The 26,415-nt window shown below is 28.1% G+C and overlaps 1 protein-coding gene across 1 annotated transcript in view; it reads left to right on the top strand.

The window, feature by feature from the left end:
* LOC149785890 (uncharacterized) overlaps positions 1-26,415 on the top strand; it is a 111,171-nt gene that overhangs the window by 56,196 nt on the left and 28,560 nt on the right. Inside the window, exons 23-27 of the mRNA XM_089979884.1 lie at positions 12,114-12,361; positions 15,270-15,384; positions 18,637-18,956; positions 22,788-22,902; positions 25,479-25,624. Coding sequence (XP_089836010.1) covers positions 12,114-12,361; positions 15,270-15,384; positions 18,637-18,956; positions 22,788-22,902; positions 25,479-25,624 — 944 coding nt within the window. The remainder of the gene's footprint in view (positions 1-12,113; positions 12,362-15,269; positions 15,385-18,636; positions 18,957-22,787; positions 22,903-25,478; positions 25,625-26,415) is intronic.

The raw sequence follows: 26,415 nt of genomic DNA, 5'->3' as shown, positions 1-26,415 counted from the left end.
TTCAGTTAACAATGTCATATGTATAAGGTATAAATTATATTTCAAATAGCAATGTCATATGTATAAGGTATAAATTATATTTCAAATAGCAATGTCGTATGTATAAGGTATAAATTATATTTCAAACAACAATGTCATTTGCATAAGGTATAAATTATATTTCAAACAACAATGTCATTTGCATAAGGTATAAATTATATTTCAAACAACAATGTCATATGTATAAGGTATAAATTATATTTCAAATAGCAATGTCATATGTATAAGGTATAAATTATATTTCATTTAACAATGTCGTATGTATAAGGTATAAATTATATTTCAAATAGCAATGTCATATGTATAAGGTATAAATTATATTTCAAATAGCAATGTCGTATGTATAAGGTATAAATTATATTTCAAACAACAATGTCATTTGCATAAGGTATAAATTATATTTCAAACAACAATGTCATTTGCATAAGGTATAAATTATATTTCAAACAACAATGTCAAATGTATAAGGTGTAAATTATATTTCAAATAGCAATGTCATATGTATAAGGTATAAATTATATTTCAGTTAACAATGTCATATGTATAAGGTATAAATTATATTTCAAATAGCAATGTCATATGTATAAGGTATAAATTATATTTCAAATAGCAATGTCATATGTATAAGGTATAAATTATATTTCATTTAACAATGTCGTATGTATAAGGTATAAATTATATTTCAAATAGCAATGTCATATGTATAAGGTATAAATTATATTTCAGTTAACAATGTCATATGTATAAGGTACAAATTATATTTCAAATAGCAATGTCATATGTATATGGTATAAATTATATTTCAAATAGCAATGTCAAATGTATAAGGTATAAATTATATTTCAGTTAACAATGTCATATGTATAAGGTATAAATTATATTTCAAATAGCAATGTCATATTATAAGGTATAAATTATATTTCAGTTAACAATGTCAAATGTATAAGGTATAAATTATATTTCAGTTAACAATGTCATATATATAAGGTACAAATTATATTTCAAATAGGGATGTCATATATATAAGGTATAAATTATATTTCAAACAACAATGTCATTTGCATAAGGCATAAATTATATTTGAAACAACAATGTCATATGTATAAGGTATAAATTATATCTCAAATAGCAATGTCATATGTATAAGGTATAAATTATATTTCATTTAACAATGTCGTATGTATAAGGTATAAATTATATTTCAAATAGCAATGTCATATGTATAAGGTATAAATTATATTTCAGTTAACAATGTCATATGTATAAGGTATAAATTATATTTCAAATAGCAATGTCATATGTATAAGGTATAAATTATATTTCATTTAACAATGTCGTATGTATAAGGTATAAATTATATTTCAGTTAACAATGTCATATGTATAAGGTATAAATTATATTTCAAACAGCAATGTCATATGTATAAGGTATAAATTATATTTCAAATAGCAATGTCATATGTATAAGGTATAAATTATATTTCAGTTAACAATGTCAAATGTATAAGGTATAAATTACATTTCAGTTAACAATGTCAAATGTATAAGGTATAAATTATATTTCAAATAGCAATGTCATATGTATAAGGTATAAATTATATTTCAGTTAACAATGTCATATGTATAAGGTATAAATTATATTTCAGTTAACAATGTCATATGTATAAGGTACAAATTATATTTCAAATAGCAATGTCATATGTATAAGGTATAAATTATATTTCAAATAGCAATGTCATATGTATAAGGTATAAATTATATTTCAGTTAACAATGTCAAATGTATAAGGTATAAATTATATATCAAATAGCAATGTCATATGTATAAGGTATAAATTATATTTCAGTTAACAATGTCATTTGTATAAGGTATAAATTATATTTCAAACAGCAATGTCAAATGTATAAGGTATAAATTATATTTCAGTTAACAATGTCATATGTATAAGGTATAAATTATATTTCAGTTAACAATGTCATATGTATAAGGTATAAATTATATTTCAAATAGCAATGTCATATGTATAAGGTATAAATTATATTTCATTTAACAATGTCGTATGTATAAGGTATAAATTATATTTCAGTTAACAATGTCATATGTATAAGGTATAAATTATATTTCAAATAGCAATGTCATATGTATAAGGTATAAATTATATTTCAAATAGCAATGTCATATGTATAAGGTATAAATTATATTTCAGTTAACAATGTCAAATGTATAAGGTATAAATTACATTTCAGTTAACAATGTCAAATGTATAAGGTATAAATTATATTTCAAATAGCAATGTCATATGTATAAGGTATAAATTATATTTCAGTTAACAATGTCATATGTATAAGGTATAAATTATATATCAGTTAACAATGTCATATGTATAAGGTACAAATTATGTTTCAAATAGCAATGTCATATGTATAAGGTATAAATTATATTTCAAATAGCAATGTCATATGTATAAGGTATAAATTATATTTCAGTTAACAATGTCAAATGTATAAGGTATAAATTATATTTCAAATAGCAATGTCATATGTATAAGGTATAAATTATATTTCAGTTAACAATGTCATTTGTATAAGGAATAAATTATATTTCAAATAGCAATGTCATATGTATAAGGTATAAATTATATTTCAGTTAACAATGTCAAATGTATAAGGTATAAATTATATTTCAAATAGCAATGTCATATGTATAAGGTATAAATTATATTTCAGTTAACAATGTCATTTGTATAAGGTATAAATTATATTTCAAATAGCAATGTCAAATGTATAAGGTATAAATTATATTTCAGCTAACAATGTCAAATGTATAAGGTATAAATTATATTTCAAATAGCAATGTCAAATGTATAAGGTATAAATTATATTTCAGTTAACAATGTCATATGTATAAGGTATAAATTACATTTCAGTTAACAATGTCATATGTATAAGGTATAAATTATATTTCAAATAGCAATGTCATATGTATAAGGTATAAATTATATTTCAGTTAACAATGTCAAATGTATAAGGTATAAATTATATTTCAAATAGCAATGTCATATGTATAAGGTATAAATTATATTTCAGTTAACAATGTCATATGTATAAGGTATAAATTATATTTCAGTTAACAATGTCATATGTATAAGGTATAAATTATATTTCAGTTAACAATGTCATATGTATAAGGTATAAATTATATTTCAGTTAACAATGTCATATGTATAAGGTATAAATCATATTTCAGTTAACAATGTCATATGTATAAGGTATAAATTATATTTCAGTTAACAATGTCATATGTATAAGGTATAAATTATATTTCAGTTAACAATGTCAAATGTATAAGGTATAAATTATATTTCAAATAGCAATGTCATATGTATAAGGTATAAATTATATTTCAAATAGCAATGTCATATGTATAAGGTATAAATTATATTTCAGTTAACAATGTCAAATGTATAAGGTATAAATTATATTTCAAATAGCAATGTCACATGCATAAGGTATAAATTATATTTCAGTTAACAATGTCAAATGTATAAGGTATAAATTATATTTCAAATAGCAATGTCATATGTATAAGGTATAAATTATATTTCAGTTAACAATGTCATTTGTATAAGGTATAAATTATATTTCAAATAGCAATGTCATATGTATAAGGTATAAATTATATTTCAGTTAACAATGTCAAATGTATAAGGTATAAATTATATTTCAAATAGCAATGTCATATGTATAAGGTATAAATTATGTTTCAGTTAACAATGTCATTTGTATAAGGTATAAATTATATTTCAAATAGCAATGTCAAATGTATAAGGTATAAATTATATTTCAGTTAACAATGTCAAATGTATAAGGTATAAATTATATTTCAAATAGCAATGTCAAATGTATAAGGTATAAATTATATTTCAGTTAACAATGTCATATGTATAAGGTATAAATTATATTTCAGTTAACAATGTCATATGTATAAGGTACAAATTATATTTCAAATAGCAATGTCATATGTATAAGGTATAAATTATATTTCAGTTAACAATGTCAAATGTATAAGGTATAAATTATATTTCAAATAGCAATGTCATATGTATAAGGTATAAATTATATTTCAGTTAACAATGTCATTTGTATAAGGTATAAATTATATTTCAAAAAGGAATGTCATATGTATAAGGTATAAACTATATTTCAGTTAACAATGTCAAATGTATAAGGTATAAATTATATTTCAAATAGCAATGTCATATGTATAAGGTATAAATTATATTTCAGTTAACAATGTCATTTGTATAAGGTATAAATTATATTTCAAATAGCAATGTCAAATGTATAAGGTATAAATTATATTTCAGTTAACAATGTCAAATGTATAAGGTATAAATTATATTTTGAAATAGCAATGTCAAATGTATAAGGTATAAATTATATTTCAGTTAACAATGTCATATGTATAAGGTATAAATTATATTTCAGTTAACAATGTCATATGTATAAGGTACAAATTATATTTCAAATAGCAATGTCAAATGTATAAGGTATAAATTATATTTCAGTTAACAATGTCATATGCATAAGGTATAAATTATATTTCAGTTAACAATGTCATATGTATAAGGTATAAATTACATTTCAGTTAACAATGTCATATGTATAAGGTATAAATTATATTTCAAATAGCAATGTCATATGTATAAGGTATAAATTATATTTCAGTTAACAATGTCAAATGTATAAGGTATAAATTATATTTCAAATAGCAATGTCATATGTATAAGGTATAAATTATATTTCAGTTAACAATGTCATATGTATAAGGTATAAATTATATTTCAGTTAACAATGTCATATGTATAAGGTATAAATTATATTTCAGTTAACAATGTCATATGTATAAGGTATAAATTATATTTCAGTTAACAATGTCATATGTATAAGGTATAAATTATATTTCAGTTAACAATGTCATTTGTATAAGGTATAAATTACATTTCAGTTAACAATGTCAAATGTATAAGGTATAAATTACATTTGAGTTAACAATGTCATATGTATAAGGTATAAATTATATTTCAGTTAACAATGTCAAATGTATAAGGTATAAATTATATTTCAAATAGCAATGTCATATGTATAAGGTATAAATTATATTTCAAATAGCAATGTCATATGTATAAGGTATAAATTATATTTCAAATAGCAATATCATATGTATAAGGTATAAATTATATTTCAAATAGCAATGTCATATGTATAAGGTATAAATTATATTTCAAATAGCAATGTCATATGTATAAGGTATAAATTATATTTCAATTAACAATGTCATTTGTATAAGGTATAAATTATATTTCAAATAGCAATGTCATATGTATAAGGTATAAATTATATTTCAGTTAACAATGTCATTTGTATAAGGTATAAATTATATTTCAAACAACAATGTCATATGTATAAGGTATAAATTATATTTCAGTTAACAATGTCGTATGTATAAGGTATAAATTATATTTCATTTAACAATGTCGTATGTATAAGGTATAAATTATATTTCAAATAGCAATGTCATATGTATAAGGTATAAATTATATTTCAAAGAGCAATGTCGTATGTATAAGGTATAAATTATATTTCAAACAACAATGTCATTTGCATAAGGTATAAATTATATTTCAAACAACAATGTCATTTGCATAAGGTATAAATTATATTTCAAACAACAATGTCAAATGTATAAGGTATAAATTATATTTCAAATAGCAATGTCATATGTATAAGGTATAAATTATATTTCAGTTAACAATGTCATATGTATAAGGTCTAAATTATATTTCAAATAGCAATGTCATATGTATAAGGTATAAATTATATTTCAAATAGCATTGTCATATGTATAAGGTATAAATTATATTTCATTTAACAATGTCGTATGTATAAGGTATAAATTATATTTCAAATAGCAATGTCATATGTATAAGGTATAAATTATATTTCAGTTAACAATGTCATATGTATAAGGTACAAATTATATTTCAAATAGCAATGTCATATGTATAAGGTATAAATTATATTTCAAATAGCAATGTCAAATGTATAAAGTATAATTATATTTCAGTTAACAATGTCATATGTATAAGGTATAAATTATATTTCAAATAGCAATGTCATATGTATAAGGTATAAATTATATTTCAGTTAACAATGTCAAATGTATAAGGTATAAATTATATTTCAGTTAACAATGTCATATATATAAGGTACAAATTATATTTCAAATAGGGATGTCATATGTATAAGGTATAAATTATATTTCAAACAACAATGTCATTTGCATAAGGTATAAATTATATTTCAAACAACAATGTCATATGTATAAGGTATAAATTATATTTCAAATAGCAATGTCATATGTATAAGGTATAAATTATATTTCATTTAACAATGTCGTATGTATAAGGTATAAATTATATTTCAAATAGCGATGTCATATGTATAAGGTATAAATTATATTTCAGTTAACAATGTCATATGTATAAGGTATAAATTATATTTCAAATAGCAATGTCATATGTATAAGGTATAAATTATATTTCATTTAACAATGTCGTATGTATAAGGTATAAATTATATTTCAGTTAACAATGTCATATGTATAAGGTATAAATTATATTTCAAATAGCAATGTCATATGTATAAGGTATAAATTATATTTCAAATAGCAATGTCATATGTATAAGGTATAAATTATATTTCAGTTAACAATGTCAAATGTATAAGGTATAAATTACATTTCAGTTAACAATGTCAAATGTATAAGGTATAAATTATATTTCAAATAGCAATGTCATATGTATAAGGTATAAATTATATTTCAGTTAACAATGTCATATGTATAAGGTATAAATTATATTTCAGTTAACAATGTCATATGTATAAGGTACAAATTATATTTCAAATAGCAATGTCATATGTATAAGGTATAAATTATATTTCAAATAGCAATGTCATATGTATAAGGTATAAATTATATTTCAGTTAACAATGTCAAATGTATAAGGTATAAATTATATTTGAAATAGCAATGTCATATGTATAAGGTATAAATTATATTTCAGTTAACAATGTCATTTGTATAAGGTATAAATTATATTTCAAATAGCAATGTCATATGTATAAGGTATAAATTATATTTCAGTTAACAATGTCAAATGTATAAGGTATAAATTATATTTCAAATAGCAATGTCATATGTATAAGGTATAAATTATATTTCAGTTAACAATGTCATTTGTATAAGGTATAAATTATATTTCAAATAGCAATGTCAAATGTATAAGGTATAAATTATATTTCAGTTAACAATGTCAAATGTATAAGGTATAAATTATATTTCAAATAGCAATGTCAAATGTATAAGGTATAAATTATATTTCAGTTAACAATGTCATATGTATAAGGTATAAATTACATTTCAGTTAACAATGTCATATGTATAAGGTATAAATTATATTTCAAATAGCAATGTCATATGTATAAGGTATAAATTATATTTCAGTTAACAATGTCAAATGTATAAGGTATAAATTATGTTTCAAATAGCAATGTCATATGTATAAGGTATAAATTATATTTCAGTTTACAATGTCATATGTATAAGGTATAAATTATATTTCAGTTAACAATGTCATATGTATAAGGTATAAATTATATTTCAGTTAACAATGTCATATGTATAAGGTATAAATTATATTTCAGTTAACAATGTCATATGTATAAGGTATAAATTATATTTCAGTTAACAATGTCATATGTATAAGGTATAAATTATATTTCAGTTAACAATGTCAAATGTATAAGGTATAAATTATATTTCAGTTAACAATGTCATATGTATAAGGTATAAATTATATTTCAAATAGCAATGTCATATGTATAAGGTATAAATTATATTTCAGTTAACAATGTCATATGTATAAGGTATAAATTATATTTCAGTTAAGAATGTCATATGTATAAGGTATAAATTATATTTCAGTTAACAATGTCATATGTATAAGGTATAAATTATATTTCAGTTAACAATGTCAAATGTATAAGGTATAAATTATATTTCAAATAGCAATGTCATATGTATAAGGTATAAATTATATTTCAAATAGCAATGTCATATGTATAAGGTATAAATTATATTTCAGTTAACAATGTCAAATGTATAAGGTATAAATTATATTTCAAATAGCAATGTCATATGTATAAGGTATAAATTATATTTCAGTTAACAATGTCAAATGTATAAGGTATAAATTATATTTCAAATAGCAATGTCATATGTATAAGGTATAAATTATATTTCAGTTAACAATGTCATTTGTATAAGGTATAAATTATATTTCAAATAGCAATGTCATATGTATAAGGTATAAATTATATTTCAGTTAACAATGTCAAATGTATAAGGTATAAATTATATTTCAAATAGCAATGTCATATGTATAAGGTATAAATTATATTTCAGTTAACAATGTCATTTGTATAAGGTATAAATTATATTTCAAATAGCAATGTCAAATGTATAAGGTATAAATTATATTTCAGTTAACAATGTCAAATGTATAAGGTATAAATTATATTTCAAATAGCAATGTCAAATGTATAAGGTATAAATTATATTTCAGTTAACAATGTCATATGTATAAGGTATAAATTATATTTCAGTTAACAATGTCATATGTATAAGGTACAAATTATATTTCAAATAGCAATGTCATATGTATAAGGTATAAATTATATTTCAGTTAACAATGTCAAATGTATAAGGTATAAATTATATTTCAAATAGCAATGTCATATGTATAAGGTATAAATTATATTTCAGTTAACAATGTCATTTGTATAAGGTATAAATTATATTTCAAATAGCAATGTCATATGTATAAGGTATAAATTATATTTCAGTTAACAATGTCAAATGTATAAGGTATAAATTATATTTCAAATAGCAATGTCATATGTATAAGGTATAAATTATATTTCAGTTAACAATGTCATTTGTATAAGGTATAAATTATATTTCAAATAGCAATGTCAAATGTATAAGGTATAAATTATATCTCAGTTAACAATGTCAAATGTATAAGGTATAAATTATATTTCAAATAGCAATGTCAAATGTATAAGGTATAAATTATATTTCAGTTAACAATGTCATATGTATAAGGTATAAATTATATTTCAGTTAACAATGTCATATGTATAAGGTACAAATTATATTTCAAATAGCAATGTCAAATGTATAAGGTATAAATTATATTTCAGTTAACAATGTCATATGTATAAGGTATAAATTATATTTCAGTTAACAATGTCATATGTATAAGGTATAAATTACATTTCAGTTAACAATGTCATATGTATAAGGTATAAATTATATTTCAAATAGCAATGTCATATGTATAAGGTATAAATTATATTTCAGTTAACAATGTCAAATGTATAAGTTATAAATTATATTTCAAATAGCAATGTCATATGTATAAGGTATAAATTATATTTCAGTTAACAATGTCATATGTATAAGGTATAAATTATATTTCAGTTAACAATGTCATATGTATAAGGTATAAATTATATTTCAGTTAACAATGTCATATGTATAAGGTATAAATTATATTTCAGTTAACAATGTCATATGTATAAGGTATAAATTATATTTCAGTTAACAATGTCATTTGTATAAGGTATAAATTACATTTCAGTTAACAATGTCAAATGTATAAGGTATAAATTACATTTCAGTTAACAATGTCATATGTATAAGGTATAAATTATATTTCAGTTAACAATGTCAAATGTATAAGGTATAAATTATATTTCAAATAGCAATGTCATATGTATAAGGTATAAATTATATTTCAAATAGCAATGTCATATGTATAAGGTATAAATTATATTTCAAATAGCAATGTCATATGTATAAGGTATAAATTATATTTCAAATAGCAATGTCAGATGTATAAGGTATAAATTATATTTCAAATAGCAATGTCATATGTATAAGGTATAAATTATATTTCAGTTAACAATGTCATTTGTATAAGGTATAAATTATATTTCAAATAGCAATGTCATATGTATAAGGTATAAATTATATTTCAGTTAACAATGTCATTTGTATAAGGTATAAATTATATTTCAAACAACAATGTCATATGTATAAGGTATAAATTATATTTCAGTTAACAATGTCATATGTATAAGGTATAAATTATATTTCAGTTAACAATGTCATATGTATAAGGTATAAATTATATTTCAAATAGCAATGTCATATGTATAAGGTATAAATTATATTTCAAATAGCAATGTCATATGTATAAGGTGTAAATTATATTTCAAATAGCAATGTCATATGTATAAGGTATAAATTATATTTCAAATAGCAATGTCATATGTATAAGGTATAAATTATATTTCAGTTAACAATGTCATATGTATAAGGTACAAATTATATTTCAAATAGCAGTGTCATATGTATAAGGTATAAATTATATTTCAAATAGCAATGTCATATGTATAAGGTATAAATTATATTTCAAATAGCAATGTCATATGTATAAGGTATAAAGTATATTTCAAATAGCAATGTCATATGTATAAGGTATAAATTATATTTCAGTTAACAATGTCATATATATAAGGTACAAATTATATTTCAAATAGGGATGTCATATGTATAAGGTATAAATTATATTTCAAACAACAATGTCATTTGCATAAGGTATAAATTATATTTCAAACAACAATGTCATATGTATAAGGTATAAATTATATTTCAAATAGCAATGTCATATGTATAAGGTATAAATTATATTTCATTTAACAATGTCGTATGTATAAGGTATAAATTATATTTCAGTTAACAATGTCATATGTATAAGGTATAAATTATATTTCAAATAGCAATGTCAAATGTATAAGGTATAAATTATATTTCAAACAGCAATGTCATATGTATAAGGTATAAATTATATTTCAAATAGCAATGTCATATGTATAAGGTATAAATTATATTTCATTTAACAATGTCGTATGTATAAGGTATAAATTATATTTCAAATAGCAATGTCATATGTATAAGGTATAAATTATATTTCAAATAGCAATGTCATATGTATAAGGTATAAATTATATTTCAGTTAACAATGTCATTTGTATAAGGTATAAATTATATTTCAGTTAACAATGTCATATATATAAGGTACAAATTATATTTCAATTAATAATATTCTACTACTTTGGATCTTTATGCGATCATTTTTGTATGAAGAAAAATTATTGTGAACATGACAAAACATGGTAGAGCAAGTCAAAGAAACTGGCCAAGTACTTTTAAATTCTCAGGGAACAATTAAATACATAAACAGTAACAAACACACAAAATGTAGGATACGAAATTTGATACACAGAAACAAATACACAAAAAAATTGGCATATGAAATACATGCACAAAAACAAGCACACACAAAATGTGGAATATGAAATACATAAACAGAAACAAACACAAAATGTGGCATATGAAATACATAAACAAAAACAAACACACAAAAGATGGCACGTGTTAAACAATAGATAATTACATTTTGCACATAGAAAAAGTTTCAAAAAGATAATGAAATGGTCTAATCTAAATGAAAATAACAAAATAAGTAGAAACCTAAGAAACAAATGCTATTTCCATGTATTTTGTATATATATATGTATATATATATATAAAAATCCTTGTTGACAGATGCAGATTAGCAATTTTGCTTTCTCTACATGCTGAATTACAGGTGGTAGCTGGCATGAAGAAGTAATTAAAGCTGTTCAGGAGACTTAATCAGATTTGGTTGATGCTGTGTTTTAATTTGAGAAACAGTGTCTCTTTATAATGTTTGGTGAATTAGAAATGTTTGATTGAAATAATAATATAAGATGCAAATTAGAAAGCAATACACTGAGTTCTGAGATTTGTATATTTAATTCAAAAGTCACTGACCAAGTTAGATATTGTATCATTTACTAGGTGTCCAAACTACATTAATCTTCCACTTGGGTGCCGGGAGACCCAAGTTGCAGGAGAATGCTGCCCGACCATCAAGTGTGATGGATTCACAGGGACTTTTACAGGCTCTCAGACACAGCCAGGGACTATAGGGGGTTACCCTGTTCCCAGCCTAATGCCTACTGCTATCCCAACCCCTATGCCTGGTCAGACGTTTGCTCCTGGCATGCTTCCAACTGCAGCACCACCACTGGCAGCCAAAACTATTGGTAATTACATCTTCTCTTAATAGATTCCATTCTTAATATCAAAAATATAGATCATTGTATCAGTGTTATTTTGCTTCATTGTTTGTTTTGAGGAAAAACTCAGACCATGTAAAGGCAACAACACTTTTAATCCATGTGTATGTTGGGAAATAAAAACTCCGACCATGTAAAGGCAACAACACTTTTAATCAGTGTTTATGTTATGAAATAAACACCCCAGATTCTGATCATTTCCCATTCTCACAGCACAAATATATTAAGAATTCAAAATTTGTGGCAATATCACACTGCCCTCATCAGCGACTAATGTTGAGCATGTGACTTATAATGGTCTCGTGATATGAGGATGGGTGGTAATTCAAGCCACTCATCCTTGTTTAGTGGTGACCCCCACCTTCCTTTTCCATATATTGTCTTCTGATGTGATGACTTTGGTCTGATTGGTGATGATGGAATGTCCGATATTGCCACAATATTCATATGTGACCAATGACTCTCTACTGATGTGTTACATAATCCTTGTTTCTAACACTCTGCCTGTTTCCCCAATGTAATAATTCTCACAATCGTTACATTTGATATAATAAACCAAACTGCTTTTTTTTTCAAAACGTTTCCGTTTTGTCCTTCATGTAAGTTGTTGACTTCAAGATTTGTATGGTTTTTGTACCCATGTTGTCTGATTACTCTGGCTAGGACTTCTGATGTACCACAGATATAAAGCATGCCAGTGTTGATTCTATTTAGGCTACTCCCTGTTTTGTGTTGTGTTTTTTTCCCACTTTTCGGGAAATTTAAAAACCCATTCTGGATATCCATTTACCCTTAGTGCTGATTTCACATGCTCTACTTCCTCCAGTCAATCTGTCTTGTCGGTGACGAGGAGTTAGCTCGGTGCATTAAAGATCTTACTATTGACCTCTTGTGTTACAGATGGTAATTAGAAAAAATGTTGAGGTCAGTGTGGGTTACTTTTCTGTCTTTGATTGATCCATCATCATTTACGTGTATATATGTGTCCAAGAATGGTAGTTTGGCATTTTCTTCTTATTTTGAAGTGAAGTGAATATTTAGGTCAGTGGAGATGAGATGATTAGAGAACTCTTGAACATGGCACTCATGTAGTTCAGTCAAGGTATCATTCACATATCTGGTGGGTTCTTGGCCGATTCCAAGGCCTTTTTCTTAAAAAACTCCATATATAAGTTTGCAGCTCTTGGTAAAACTGGGGACCCCATTGCCACTCCCTGTTTTTGTTGGTAAACTGCCCATTATAGATAAAATATGTGCTGTCCAAACACAGTCTCAATAGGGCACAGATATGTTCAATAGGGAGGTCACATCTAGATTTCAGATTATTTTCTGCCTCTAATTTCTCTCTGATCAAACTAATAGTTTTGTCCACTGTAATACTGGTGAAAAATGTTGATATATCATAAGAGATCAGTTTTCTACATGGTGGTTCCACTAGGCTCATGGTCTTTGGACAAAGTGTACACTGTTGGTGATATGGTGTTCCATTGTACCTACTAGAGGCCCTATGACATAATATGCATATTTGGTGAAAGCATACAGGACACTGCCCAAACTAGATAATATGGGACAGAGTGGTGCATCTTTCTTGTGAATTTTGGGTAACTTATATAGCTTCAGGGTGTTTTCTTCAGTTGGATAGTGAACGTGGTGCAATGTGTCTTCCATTGCTTTAACATGTTAATCTCTTTATTTTTTAATGATGTTGTAAGGTCTCTTCTGAATTTCTGGTATGTGTCTTTGTTGTTAACCAACAATTAAATTTTCTTCACATAATCAACCTTGCTGAATAATAAAAAATGTCAAATTCTGAAGATATTTATGCTCTGAGTATGGGAAATTACTAATGGTCATGAATTATCCAGTATGGGAAATTACTAATGGTCATGAATTATCTAGTATGGGAAATTACTAATGGTCATGAATTATCTAGTATGGGAAATTACTAATGGTCATGAATTATCCAGTATGGGAAATTACTAATGGTCATGAATTATCCAGTATGGGAAATTACTAATGGTCACGAATTATCCAGTATGGGAAATTACTAATGGTCATGAATTATCCAGTATGGGAAATTACTAATGGTCATGAATTATCCAGAGCAAGGAAGAAACCTTTTAGTTGTAACTCAGATTCTGTCCATTTTAAAAGGATTTTTTTCTGAAGATTCTTCCAAATCTTCATATGACACAGTTAATTGTCATAATTCTTTTACAACATTGTAGATAGTATTAATCACGTTAGTTCACTGAAGTATAATATGAGACTTCTTTTTTATTCTTCTTCTTCTTATTATTATTATTATCATTATATTATTATTATTATTATTATTATTATTATTATTATTATTATTATGTGAGACAAGTGTAAAACTGATATTGTATACAATATTAGGCACATAGGTTTCTTCAATGCAAGATTTTATTTGTGTAACTGTCACATACCTATTTAACATTTTTATATTGTATGTGTGAGTTTTGTTTCAGTTACACAAACTCAATGCCTCACTTAAAAGTTGGATTATTCCTGCAAGTCAGTTTAAATGGCATGTACTCAGGAAAACTCTGTGCTTTTTAAATCTGGGAATTTGGAAAATGAGCACCCACATCAGATCCTGTAGTAATTACACAAACCTGAATGAAATTAATGTAACAGAATAAAATTCCCATAGAATTCCAAATTATGAAATGCACGTATCTGTTGTACCATCATGAAATATTATATAACCATTGGCATAATATGAGTGGTGGCTAAAACTAGAGAAGCCATTGCATGGAAAATATCAGTGCACATTTTCACGTAGCCAACTGAATGAATATACAGCCTATGAGGAAAAATTTACTTCTGTTTACCTTATCTCTACAAACTGCAGATGGATGCCTGTACAAGGGTGTATTGTACAACCAGGGAATGAGGTGGAATGATGGATGTACTTACTCCTGTATATGTGAAGATGAATCCACCGGGCGGTTCCGATGCTCAGCCAAGTAAGTATTTTAAATTTTTTTAAAAATATTGAACAGAAAATGCACTTTGTGGAGATAACTTGTGGTGATAACCTGAATGAATCCACAAGGCAGTTCCAATGTACAACCAATTAAGTGTTCAGAATTTAGTTATTTATAATTAATTCACTTTGTCAGGGCTTCCATCATATGAGCCTGAAGGACTTTTTAAAAAAATATTAAAGAAATGTTTCAGGTGTTAATTGCATTTCTTTCTTTCCTTTCTTAAATGCATTTTCATGCTTTAAATATGCAGTCATGATACTGTTTGATGGTCAAGTAAACAGCCAGGGTTGTGTCAGTGAACACCCAGTAAATAATTAGACATTTGCCATTAAATATTAATGCCCCATCATTTCTTCTTTTCATCTGCCATTAAACATAAATAGAAAATTATAGAAATCCCACTAAACATGAATGACAAATGATAGAAATTCCATTAAACATGAATGGCAAATGATAGACATTCCATTAAACATGAATGACAAATGATAAAAATGCCATTAAAAATGAATAGCAAATGATAGAAATCCCACTAAACATGAATGACAAATGATAAACATGCCATTAAAAATGAATGGCAAATTATAGAAATCCCATTAAACATGAATGACAAATGACAAATCCCTTTAAACATGTTTGGCAAATGACAGAAATCCCATTAAACATGAATGGCAAATGACAGAAATCCCATTAAACATGAATGGCAAATGACAGAAATCCCATTAAACATGAATGGCATATGACAGAAATCCCATTAAACATGAATGACAAATGATAGAAATCCCAATAAACATGAATGGCAAAAGACAGAAATCCCATTAAACATGAATGACAAATGATAGAAATTCAATTAAACATGAATGACAAATGATAGAAATCCCAATAAAAATTAATGAAAAATGACAGAAATCCCATTAAACATGAATGACAAATGATAAAAATGCCATTAAACATGAATGACAAATTATAAAAATGCCATTAAATTTGAATGACAAATGATAGAAATCCCATTAAACATGAAAAACTAATGATAGAAATGCCATTAAATATGAATGACAAATGATAGAAATTCCATTAAACATGAATGACAAATGACAGAAATCGCATTAAACGTGAAAATTATAGCAATGTTATTAAAATTGAATGACAAATGATAGAAATCTAATTAAACATGAAAAACAAATGATAGAAATGCCATTAAATATGAATGACAAATGATAGAAATCCCATTAAACATGAATGACAAATGATAGAAATGCCAGTGAATATGAATGCCTGATCATTTCTTCCTTAGACAAGCGAGCACTGTCCTCAGCAAAACACTTCCTAACAGGAAGTAAGGTCATATTGCTGCCAGCCATGCCAAAAAACTGACTTAAACACAAAATTAACCAATGACATATATGATGTAGGTCATACAAACCTATTTTTGATAGCAGGCTATTGCTTTCATCAAGAGGCTTCCACATAATGATATATGAGCCTGCAGCCAAACTTAACCAAACTTAATATTCTGATGGATAGAACAGGGTAGTACTATATACATCTTCATGTGCATGGTAGGAATGTAAGAATACTTCAGTGTTGAACATTGTCATCAACCAAAGAACACACAGAATTTATTGGATACATGTGGCACAATGGTGTCATTCAGTATCTTCTGGGCCTGACCCAACCAACCATTATTTGTACTGAACATTTCCCACAAATTATTTTTCCTGACCAATGTTTACATATTTTGTCATTCTCTCTGGGCAAATACATCTGCTTGAAAATATACCAAAGCAAGTCCAATTAATTTGAGAAAAATAACTTTGCAACTTCCTAGTCATCTATCTTTTGTAAAAGGTATAAAGATTGTGGAAGAGTACACCAGAGTGTATATGCAAAAGAAACCCCAGGGATATATAGGCATGATTGGTCAGTTCCTGATAGTATTTAAGACAGCCTCAAGAGACACATAGCAAAATAAAACAGTCCCTGTGATCAAGAATGTCAGAGACACACAGCAACAAGAAAACAGTCCCAGTAATCAAGAATGTCAGAGACACACAGCAACGAGAAAACAGTCCCTGTAATCAAGAATGTCAGTGACACACAGCAACAATTAAATAGTCCCCTTAATCAAGAAAAGCAGAGAAATAGGCCACATATTTAAGAAAATACCTGATCACAAACATTGAATTGGTTCTTAAGACTTCAGAATTAAATATCATAATTAGAGTATTCTGACACAGAGAATGCTTGCATAGGAATAAGTATTAAGTTCAGTCGGATCATATTCAGTTTTATAATTTTTCTGAGTAAAGGTAATGACATTCAGACTTTTTAATATTGTGCCAAGATGTTTTGTGATATTGTGCCAAGATGTTTTGTGATGAAAAGGCCAGTTGTTTTGTGATGGAAAGGCCAGTTGTTTTGTGATGGAAAGACCAGTTGTTTTGTGATGGAAAGGCCAGTTGTTTTGTGATGAAAAGGCCAGTTGTTTTGTGATAGAAAGGCCAGTTGTTTTGTGATGAAAAGGCCAGTTGTTTTGTGATAGAAAGGCCAGTTGTTTTGTGATGAAAAGGCCAGTTGTTTTGTGATGGAAAGACCAGTTGTTTTGTGATAGAAAGGCCAGTTGTTTTGTGATGAAAAGGCCAGTTGTTTTGTGATGGAAAGACCAGTTGTTTTGTGATAGAAAGGCCAGTTGTTTTGTGACAGAAAGGCCAGTTGTTTTGTGATGGAAAGACCAGTTGTTTTGTGATGGAAAGGCCAGTTGTTTTACATGGGTTTCATTGAGATCTTATGTTAAATATTCTTCTATTATTAATATTACATCTGCACTATCATGAATGTCCGAATTATTTTCAGATTATTTGAAGCATCTAAGTACACTGTTGGTGTATTTTTTTGTCAATTAACCTTTAAGTAATAATTAATGCTTATTTTAAGTAAATAAGTAACACAGTAGTTTATGCAAGAAAATAAAATGCGACATTTTGGAGAGAATGTGTACAATGATTTGTTAGCACAGAGCTGTTAGCGTGTCATTCACATTGGTTTGTTAAATAGTGTGGTAGCTTAGAGCTATTAGATTGTTATTCATACTTTTCAAGTCATAAATTTCATTTTGAACAAAAAAATGATCACTTCGAGAGAGAGCAAAGTTAATATTTGAAATTAATATGCTTATACATTGCCTGCTTTGTGCTGGTGAATTTTCCTAATGATTTTTTTGTTACATACCAGATGCCCCACTTTCAATAATCTGGGCTCAGAGTGTCATTTGGTGGACAACCCCAGTGACCAGTGCTGCCAGTATCCAGAATGTAATCCAAAGAATGGCACACTTACAGTTGTTCCAGTACCTATATATGGACAGGGCTTCACTGGGTATGGCAAACCAGTCTATCCCTCTGGATATGGAGTCAATGGGCCAAGTGGAATGAACACAACTCCATCCCCTGGAATGGGAACAATTACAGGCGCAGGGACAGGGACAGGGACCTTACCTGGGGGAATGACTGGAATCAACCCAGTACCTGGAACTGGCTTCTCAGGACAGAGAAGTGAGTATCACATCCCATCCTTTCTATATAACTCAGGGTAAAAAATAATTTGAATCCTAATTAAATCTGATTTTCCTTTACTTTTATCATTTATTGTTCATTCTTTGATTTTTAGGGATGCTAATATTTGAATACCTTGTGCTTCTTCATGTCTTTATATTCTTACTTATCTCTAAATATATCAGGCATCAAATGGAAATTGCACAAATTAGATATGTGTGCATTAAAACAATATAAAATACTTTAAAATTATTTTCTTTTAAGGGTTAAAGTAAAATAAACAAATGTAGAAGCTAATATTGAATTACCAGGTTTCAGAAATGACATTGACTTATCAAACAGTATTCTTCCGCTCTAGGGATGAATCAAAGAAAGAAAATGGAAGGGAGGGGTCTTCATCATATGTGGTTAATTTGTGGTTAGTGGCAGATTCAAAATCCACAAGAATTGGTACCCCTTGAAAATGTGTAAAATTACAGTATTTAAGGCAATCATTACCATATTTGGAGATGTAGTGTTTAGGTCATGTAAAGCATTTTGGAATGAAAATATTAATTTTTATTCAGATTTTCAGAAGTAAGATAGTATGAATAGATATATATCATTCCATTGATACATTCAGAATCTTTATATTGTGAGACAATATTGATATTATAATTGGTCCAATCAGCAATTTGCATATGGAAGTTTATAATAGGTGCCTTTTGTAGCGATGTTTGAGACTTATGGGGCTCTAATAGATTGGTTTAATTACTATGTTACTCAGGCAGGTTATGCAGCATATCTTTCAGTTTGTGAACTTACCCAGAGCTCACTGAAATTAAATTAATTATATCAATTAAGGCTGGTTAACACTTATGACCAACTGCAGCACATGTACATGATAAACAGACTGGCAGTTTTACAAACAAAAAGCAAACACCCAAAATGCAGCCAGCATTCATTTTTTTGTAAAAGAAAATACTCAAAAAACGTTTTTATGAAAATGTTCTTAGCAGGGATTTATAAAATCCAACCCAGTTTGACCTACTTACACCACTTCTGACCAGCAATGAGCTCATTGCATGTATTGATGTACCGACAATTAATATATTAATTTTCTGGATTAAATAATTTGGAAAATTTACTGTTCAGTGGTACACAATCCATGCATATCCACATTAGCAGACCTTTGTGAATTATCTTTTACTTGCAGTAGCAAATGAGAGTACTAGATATTGCATACACAAGTATTTATGTTTAAAGTAAATAATGAGACCTTATTTGCCAGCCAGTTTCTTAGAAGCTGCTTTCGGGAGTTTGCAATATGTTATTATCTCCCCATCCTATCCTCTTTAACCCTCCTCCCATTAAATACCTAAGGACTAAATAAAAATATAACTTAACAAAATCCAGAATTCAGTATCTCAATGTATCTCATTAAATAACAACCTTTATTTAGAAATTGCTATGGTTATTATTTTTGTACTCCTCATTTTCCCCAAACTCACAGCCTGCTTCTCAATTGAAATAATTTAATTTGTTAATGACATCTTAGTTCTTTCAACGTCTTGAGCAAGAAACTGGAGCTAAACTTAAAAGTGCCAAACTTGCAAACTAAGCACTCAAAGGAAGTAACTAAAATCAGGAAAGTGATGAAAGTTTTGTGGTTCTTAGGTTTATTAGAAGTGGAGTTACAAAATGCTTGAAGTACTAAACTTTGAAAATGAGTTCAAGTTACTCATTGTAAATTTATTTGGTATTTGGGGCAGTGAAAATGGTTTTATTATTTATGGTTGGCTTTAAGACAGTGAAAACATTTATAGTATTTGGGGTCAGCTGTAAGACACTGAAAATGTTTATGGTATTTAGGGTTGGCTGTAAGACATTGAAAATGTTTATGGTATTTAGCATTTAAATCCTCATATAGCATTGAAATTTGGTTTTGAATTTGGGGCCTGATATAGGCCAATTAAATATTTGTAATGTTTGGTGCCTGCTATAGGCCAATTAAATATTTGTTGTATTTGGGGCCTGATATAGACTAATTAAATATTTGTAGTATTTGGTGCCTGATACAGACAAATTAAATATTTGTAGTATTTGGGGCCTGTTCTAGGCCAATTAAATATTTGTAGTGTTTAGGGCCTGATACAGACTAATTAAATATTTGTAGCATTAGATGCCTGATATAGACTAATTAAATATTTGTAGTATTTGGGGCCTGATATGGACTAATTAAATATTTGTAGCATTTGATGCCTGATATAGGCCAATTAAATATTTGTAGTATTTGGTGCCTGATATAGGCCAATTAAATATTTGTAGCATTTGATGCCTGATATAGGCCAATTAAATATTTGTAGTATTTGGGGCCTGATACAGACTAATTAAATATTTGGTGCCTGTTATAGGCCAATTAAATATTTGTAATATTTGGGGCCTGTTATAGGCCAGATACATATTTGTAGCATTTGGGGCCAGATATAGACTAATTAAATATTTTTAGTATTTGGGGCCTGATATAGGCCAATTAAATATTTGTAATATTTGGGGCTTGTTATAGGCCAATTAAATATTTGTAGTATTTGGGGCCTGATACAGACTAATTAAATATTTGTAGTATTTGGTGCCTAATATAGGCCAATTCCATATTTGTAATATTTGGGGCCTGTTATAGGCCAATTAAATATTTGTAGTGTTTGGTGCCTGATATAGGCCAATTGAATATTTGTAGTGTTTGGGGCCTGTTATAGGCAAATTAAATATTTGTAATATTTGGGGCCTGATATAGGCCAATTAAATATTTGTAGTATTTGGTGCCTGATATAGGCCAATTAAAGTTTTGTAGTGTTTGGTGCCTGATATAGGCCAATTAAATATTTGTAGTGTTTTGGGCCTGTTAGACACCAATTAAATATTTGTCATATTTGGGGCCTGATATAGGCCAGTTAAATATTTGTAGTATTTGGGGCCTGATACAGACTAATTAAATATTTGTAGTATTTGGTGCCTGATTTAGGCCAATTAAATATTTGTAGTATTTGGGATCTGATATAGGCCAATTACATATTTTTAGTATTTGGTGCCTGATATAGGCCAATTAAATATTTGTAGTGTTTGGGGCCTGTTATAGGCCAATTAAATATTTGTAATATTGGGCCTGTTATAGGCCAGTTAAATATTTGTAGTATTTGGGGCCTGACACAGACTAATTAAATATTTGTAGTATTTGGTGCCTGATATAGGCCAATTACATATTTGTAATATTTGGAGCAAGATATAGGCCAATTAAATATTTGTAGTGTTTGGGGCCTGTTATAGGCCAATTAAATATTTGTAATATTTGGGGCCTGTTATAGGCCAGATACATATTTGTAGCATTTGGGGCCAGATATAGACTAATTAAATATTTTTAGTATTTGGGGCCTGATATAGGCCAATTAAATATTTGTAGTATTTGGGGCCTGTTATAGGCCAGTTAAATATTTGTAGTATTTGGGGCCTGATACAGACTAATTAAATATTTGTAGTATTTGGTGCCTAATATAGGCCAATTACATATTTGTAATATTTGGGGCAAGATATAGGCCAATTAAATATTTGTAGTGTTTGGGGCCTGTTATAGGCAAATTAAGTGTTTGTAATATTTGGGGCCTGTTATAGGCCAGATACATATTTGTAGTATTTGGGGCCAGATATAGACTAATTAAATATTTTTTAGTATTTGGGGCCTGATATAGGCCAATTAAATATTTTTAGTATTTGAGGCCTGATATTGGTAAAAGAAAATGAATGTGCAAAGTGTAAGATTTTATGTCATTTCCTACCTCTGTGGCCTTCTTATTACAGATGGCTGTTTCTCCAACAACCAAATATATGCTAAAGGTCAGACATGGGAAGATGGATGTAAATACAGGTGTGAATGTATAGATGATACCACTGGCTCATACAGATGTACAGATAGGTAAGTCAGCTTGTAGTTCAAATTCAAAGGTGTACACAAAGTGTGTATAATTTGTTTTTTGTTTGTACATTATAAATATAAAGGTTTGGATGATTCCACTGGCTTGTACAGGTTTACATATGGGTAAGTTTCTAATGACAGGTATGAAAGACATGTTTACTTATGGGTAAGTTTCAAAATGATGGTACAAAAGTCAGGTTTACATAAGACTAAGTTTCCAATGACAGGTATGAAAGACATGTTTACATCTGGGTAAGTTTCTAATGACAGGTATGAAACACAGGTTTACCTATGGGTAAGTTTCTAATGATGGTACAAAAGTCAGGTTTACATAAGACTAAGTTTCCAATGACAGGTATGAAAGACATGTTTACATCTGGGTAAGTTTCTAATGACGGGTATGAAAAACAGGTTTACCTATGGGTAAGTTTCTAATGACAGGTATGAAAAACAGGTTTACTTATGGGTAAATTTCTAATGATGGTACAAAAGTCAGGTTTACATAAAACTAAGTTTCTAATGACAGGTATGAATGACATGTTTATATCTGTGTAAGTTTTTAATGGCAGATATAAAAGACAGGGTAAGTCTAAATAACAACAACAAGAGGATTGCCCTACTAGGATGTTCAGAAGGGTTATGCACAGTAAAAACAAAATCTTTTCTTTTGTAGGCCTTCTTTGTATCCAGATTTCTCCTTCCTATTAACTTACTCACTCTGCACTAAACAGTAACCTATTTTATGTATCAATACCCTTCCCCCTCCCATTCCTTCGCAACATTCCCTTTTTATTTCCTGTCCTGTTCTGACCGCAGTTTGATCTCTCTTTTATTAGGCTTCTTGTTAATAATTGAGATTTTTCAATATTATTGACAAAACAAAATATATATTAGAGCAAATCTGCAGATAGGGTATGCTAAAATAAATCACAAAATTAAGTATTAACTTGGAAAGGAAGGAATTTTTTGATAAATGTTATTCATGATGAAGTATACTGGAGTTCTATGATATCATAAAGTTATTGATCAGCAAAATGAATAAATAAAGACACTAACCTTCAAGATATGATTTATGTCTATTTGGCGTTCTTTGTTCTATATTAATATACATTTAATTTCCAGTTTAAATCAGATGATTGTGGAAAACTGTCAATAAACAGATGCAATGTAGATTCAATGTTTGGCAAGGGGCATTACTCTTGATATCATGGTAATACCAAACAAAATATTTTTACGATGGCATATACTTGTCCTGATGTTAGGACCTTGATGTTTATGTGGCACAAATTGTAAATCAATTTGGAAATTGAATAATACTTCAATGGCTCTAATTCTGTCGCCTGTACACTTAAATGACAGAAACTTATCTGAGAGAATTCAAACAATGCATATGTAACCATTGTGATGGGGTGGTGGTGCCAGGGTTGTGAATGAGAATAGGCACACCAGCCTGAAGGTACAAGTTGATGACAGGCTGTTTAAACAAGACCAGGCATTACAATGAAAAATAATAAATCATGTACAACAACGTTTTTAAGTCAACACCTGTCAATTGTGAAGACCACATTAAGATCCTTCCTATTTTGACTCCTATTTTGCAACTATCGATTAATTCTCTTGTGTCTTGACAAATATGGTAATTATGTGACCTAACTCTTGCATAAAATTATTTCACATTATCAGATGACAAACTAGTTAACTAATTTGTTACGGCAATATCAATTTTAAGAAGCTATAGATTTTACTTGGGAACAAGAGGTATGGCCGTGTTTTGAAGAAGTGAAATTCATGGGTGCATTTTATAATAGTGTACTTCCCAGTAGTACGTTTTCCCCCAAAAAAACTGGTGATTCAGACCTAATAACTTATGGTCATCCAGTGTATACAAGATAAGCACACGATGGGTGGCACTATGCAGAAAAATTACCGAAAACCTCAAATTCTGCTATAGAAAGAACCCACACTATCATTAGAAGCTACCATTATACCTGTAATGCAGTTCTGGAAAAATTACATAATATGATCTGTATTGCAAATTTGTATGTATTTATGTACTTGCACTGATGAGTCATTTGATAGAATATAATGCAGTGTGTTACACTTATTTTATTGGGAAAATGTAATGATACTGAAATGTGGTAACAGTAGTTCCACTGACAGATAATCCAACCAGAGTGGTGCTGGTCATCTGCTCTGTTGTAGTCCACATCTAATATATCAATAAAGCAAATCAAGTTCTTATTTCTTTTGATCAGCTCAACACCTTTTTGAAAATTAGCAGCTTTTCTCTCTTGAAATGGCTTACCTTATTAATTATTCTGAACGATTCCCATCACCATCCCCCCTTTTTGCTGAGCACAGTAAGTTTACATGGAATTTACTGAACACAATTTAAATCAACAACAATATGTACTTAAACACTGTAAAGAACCTCATTTCAAGCCTTATAGCAGGCGTGCTTGTTGGATATATTTATATACCTACTTACTGTATAATAATAATAATAATAATAATAATAACATTAATGCTTGTGCTTCTCAGTAACTGTAAATTTTCCTATGTTTTCCTTTGTATAGATGTCCATCTTACATGGACATACCTGCTCAATGCCATAAAGTTCCTGACCCAGCTGACTCATGCTGCCAGACTTTACAGTGTGATTCCTCTCAAGTGACCACTCCCAGGCCACTCTTTATGCAGACCACGCCTATGGCAGGAACTGGTAGGCCTTTATTTCAATACACATTAGTTACACTATGTCAGGAACTGGTGGTCCTATACTTCAGTACACATTAGTTACACTATGTCAGGAACTGGTAGTCCTATACTTCAGTACACATTAGTTACACTTTGTCAGGAACTGGTAGTCCTATACTTCAGTACACATTAGTTACACTATGTCAGGAACTGGTAGTCCTATACTTTAATACACATTAGTTACATTATGTCAGGAACTGGTAGTCCTATACTTCAGTACACATTAGTTACACTATGTCAGGAACTGGTAGTCCTATACTTCAATACACATTAGTTACACTATGTCAAGAACTGCTAGGCCTATACTTCAATGCACATTAGTTACACTATGTCAGGAACTGCAAGGCATATACTTCAGTACACATTAGTTAAACTATATCAGGAACTGGTAGTCCTATACTTCAATACACATTAGTTACACTATGTCAAGAACTGCTAGGCCTATACTTCAATGTACATTAGTTACACTATGTCAGGAACTGCTAGGCATATACTTCAGTACACATTAGTTAAACTATGTCAGGAACTGCAAGGCCTACACTTCAATGCGCATGAGTTAAACTATGTCATGAACTGCTAGGCCTATGCTTCAATACACATTAGTTACACTGTGTCAAGAACTGCTAGGCCTATGCTTCAATACACATTAGTTACACTATGTCAGGACATTGTGTGGTTTGTAAGATTTTGCCATCTTAATTGATCTGAAATGTTAGTAATTTTTAGCAAGCTTCTTTAAATCATATTTGCTGACGT

The sequence above is a fragment of the Sinohyriopsis cumingii genome, chromosome 13 (genome assembly GCF_028554795.1).
Source record: "Sinohyriopsis cumingii isolate HCF-2022 chromosome 13, ASM2855479v2, whole genome shotgun sequence".
NCBI lineage: Eukaryota > Metazoa > Mollusca > Bivalvia > Unionida > Unionidae > Sinohyriopsis > Sinohyriopsis cumingii.
The sequence above is the reverse complement of the archived record's forward strand: the minus strand, read 5'-3'. Positions and strand labels throughout refer to the sequence as shown.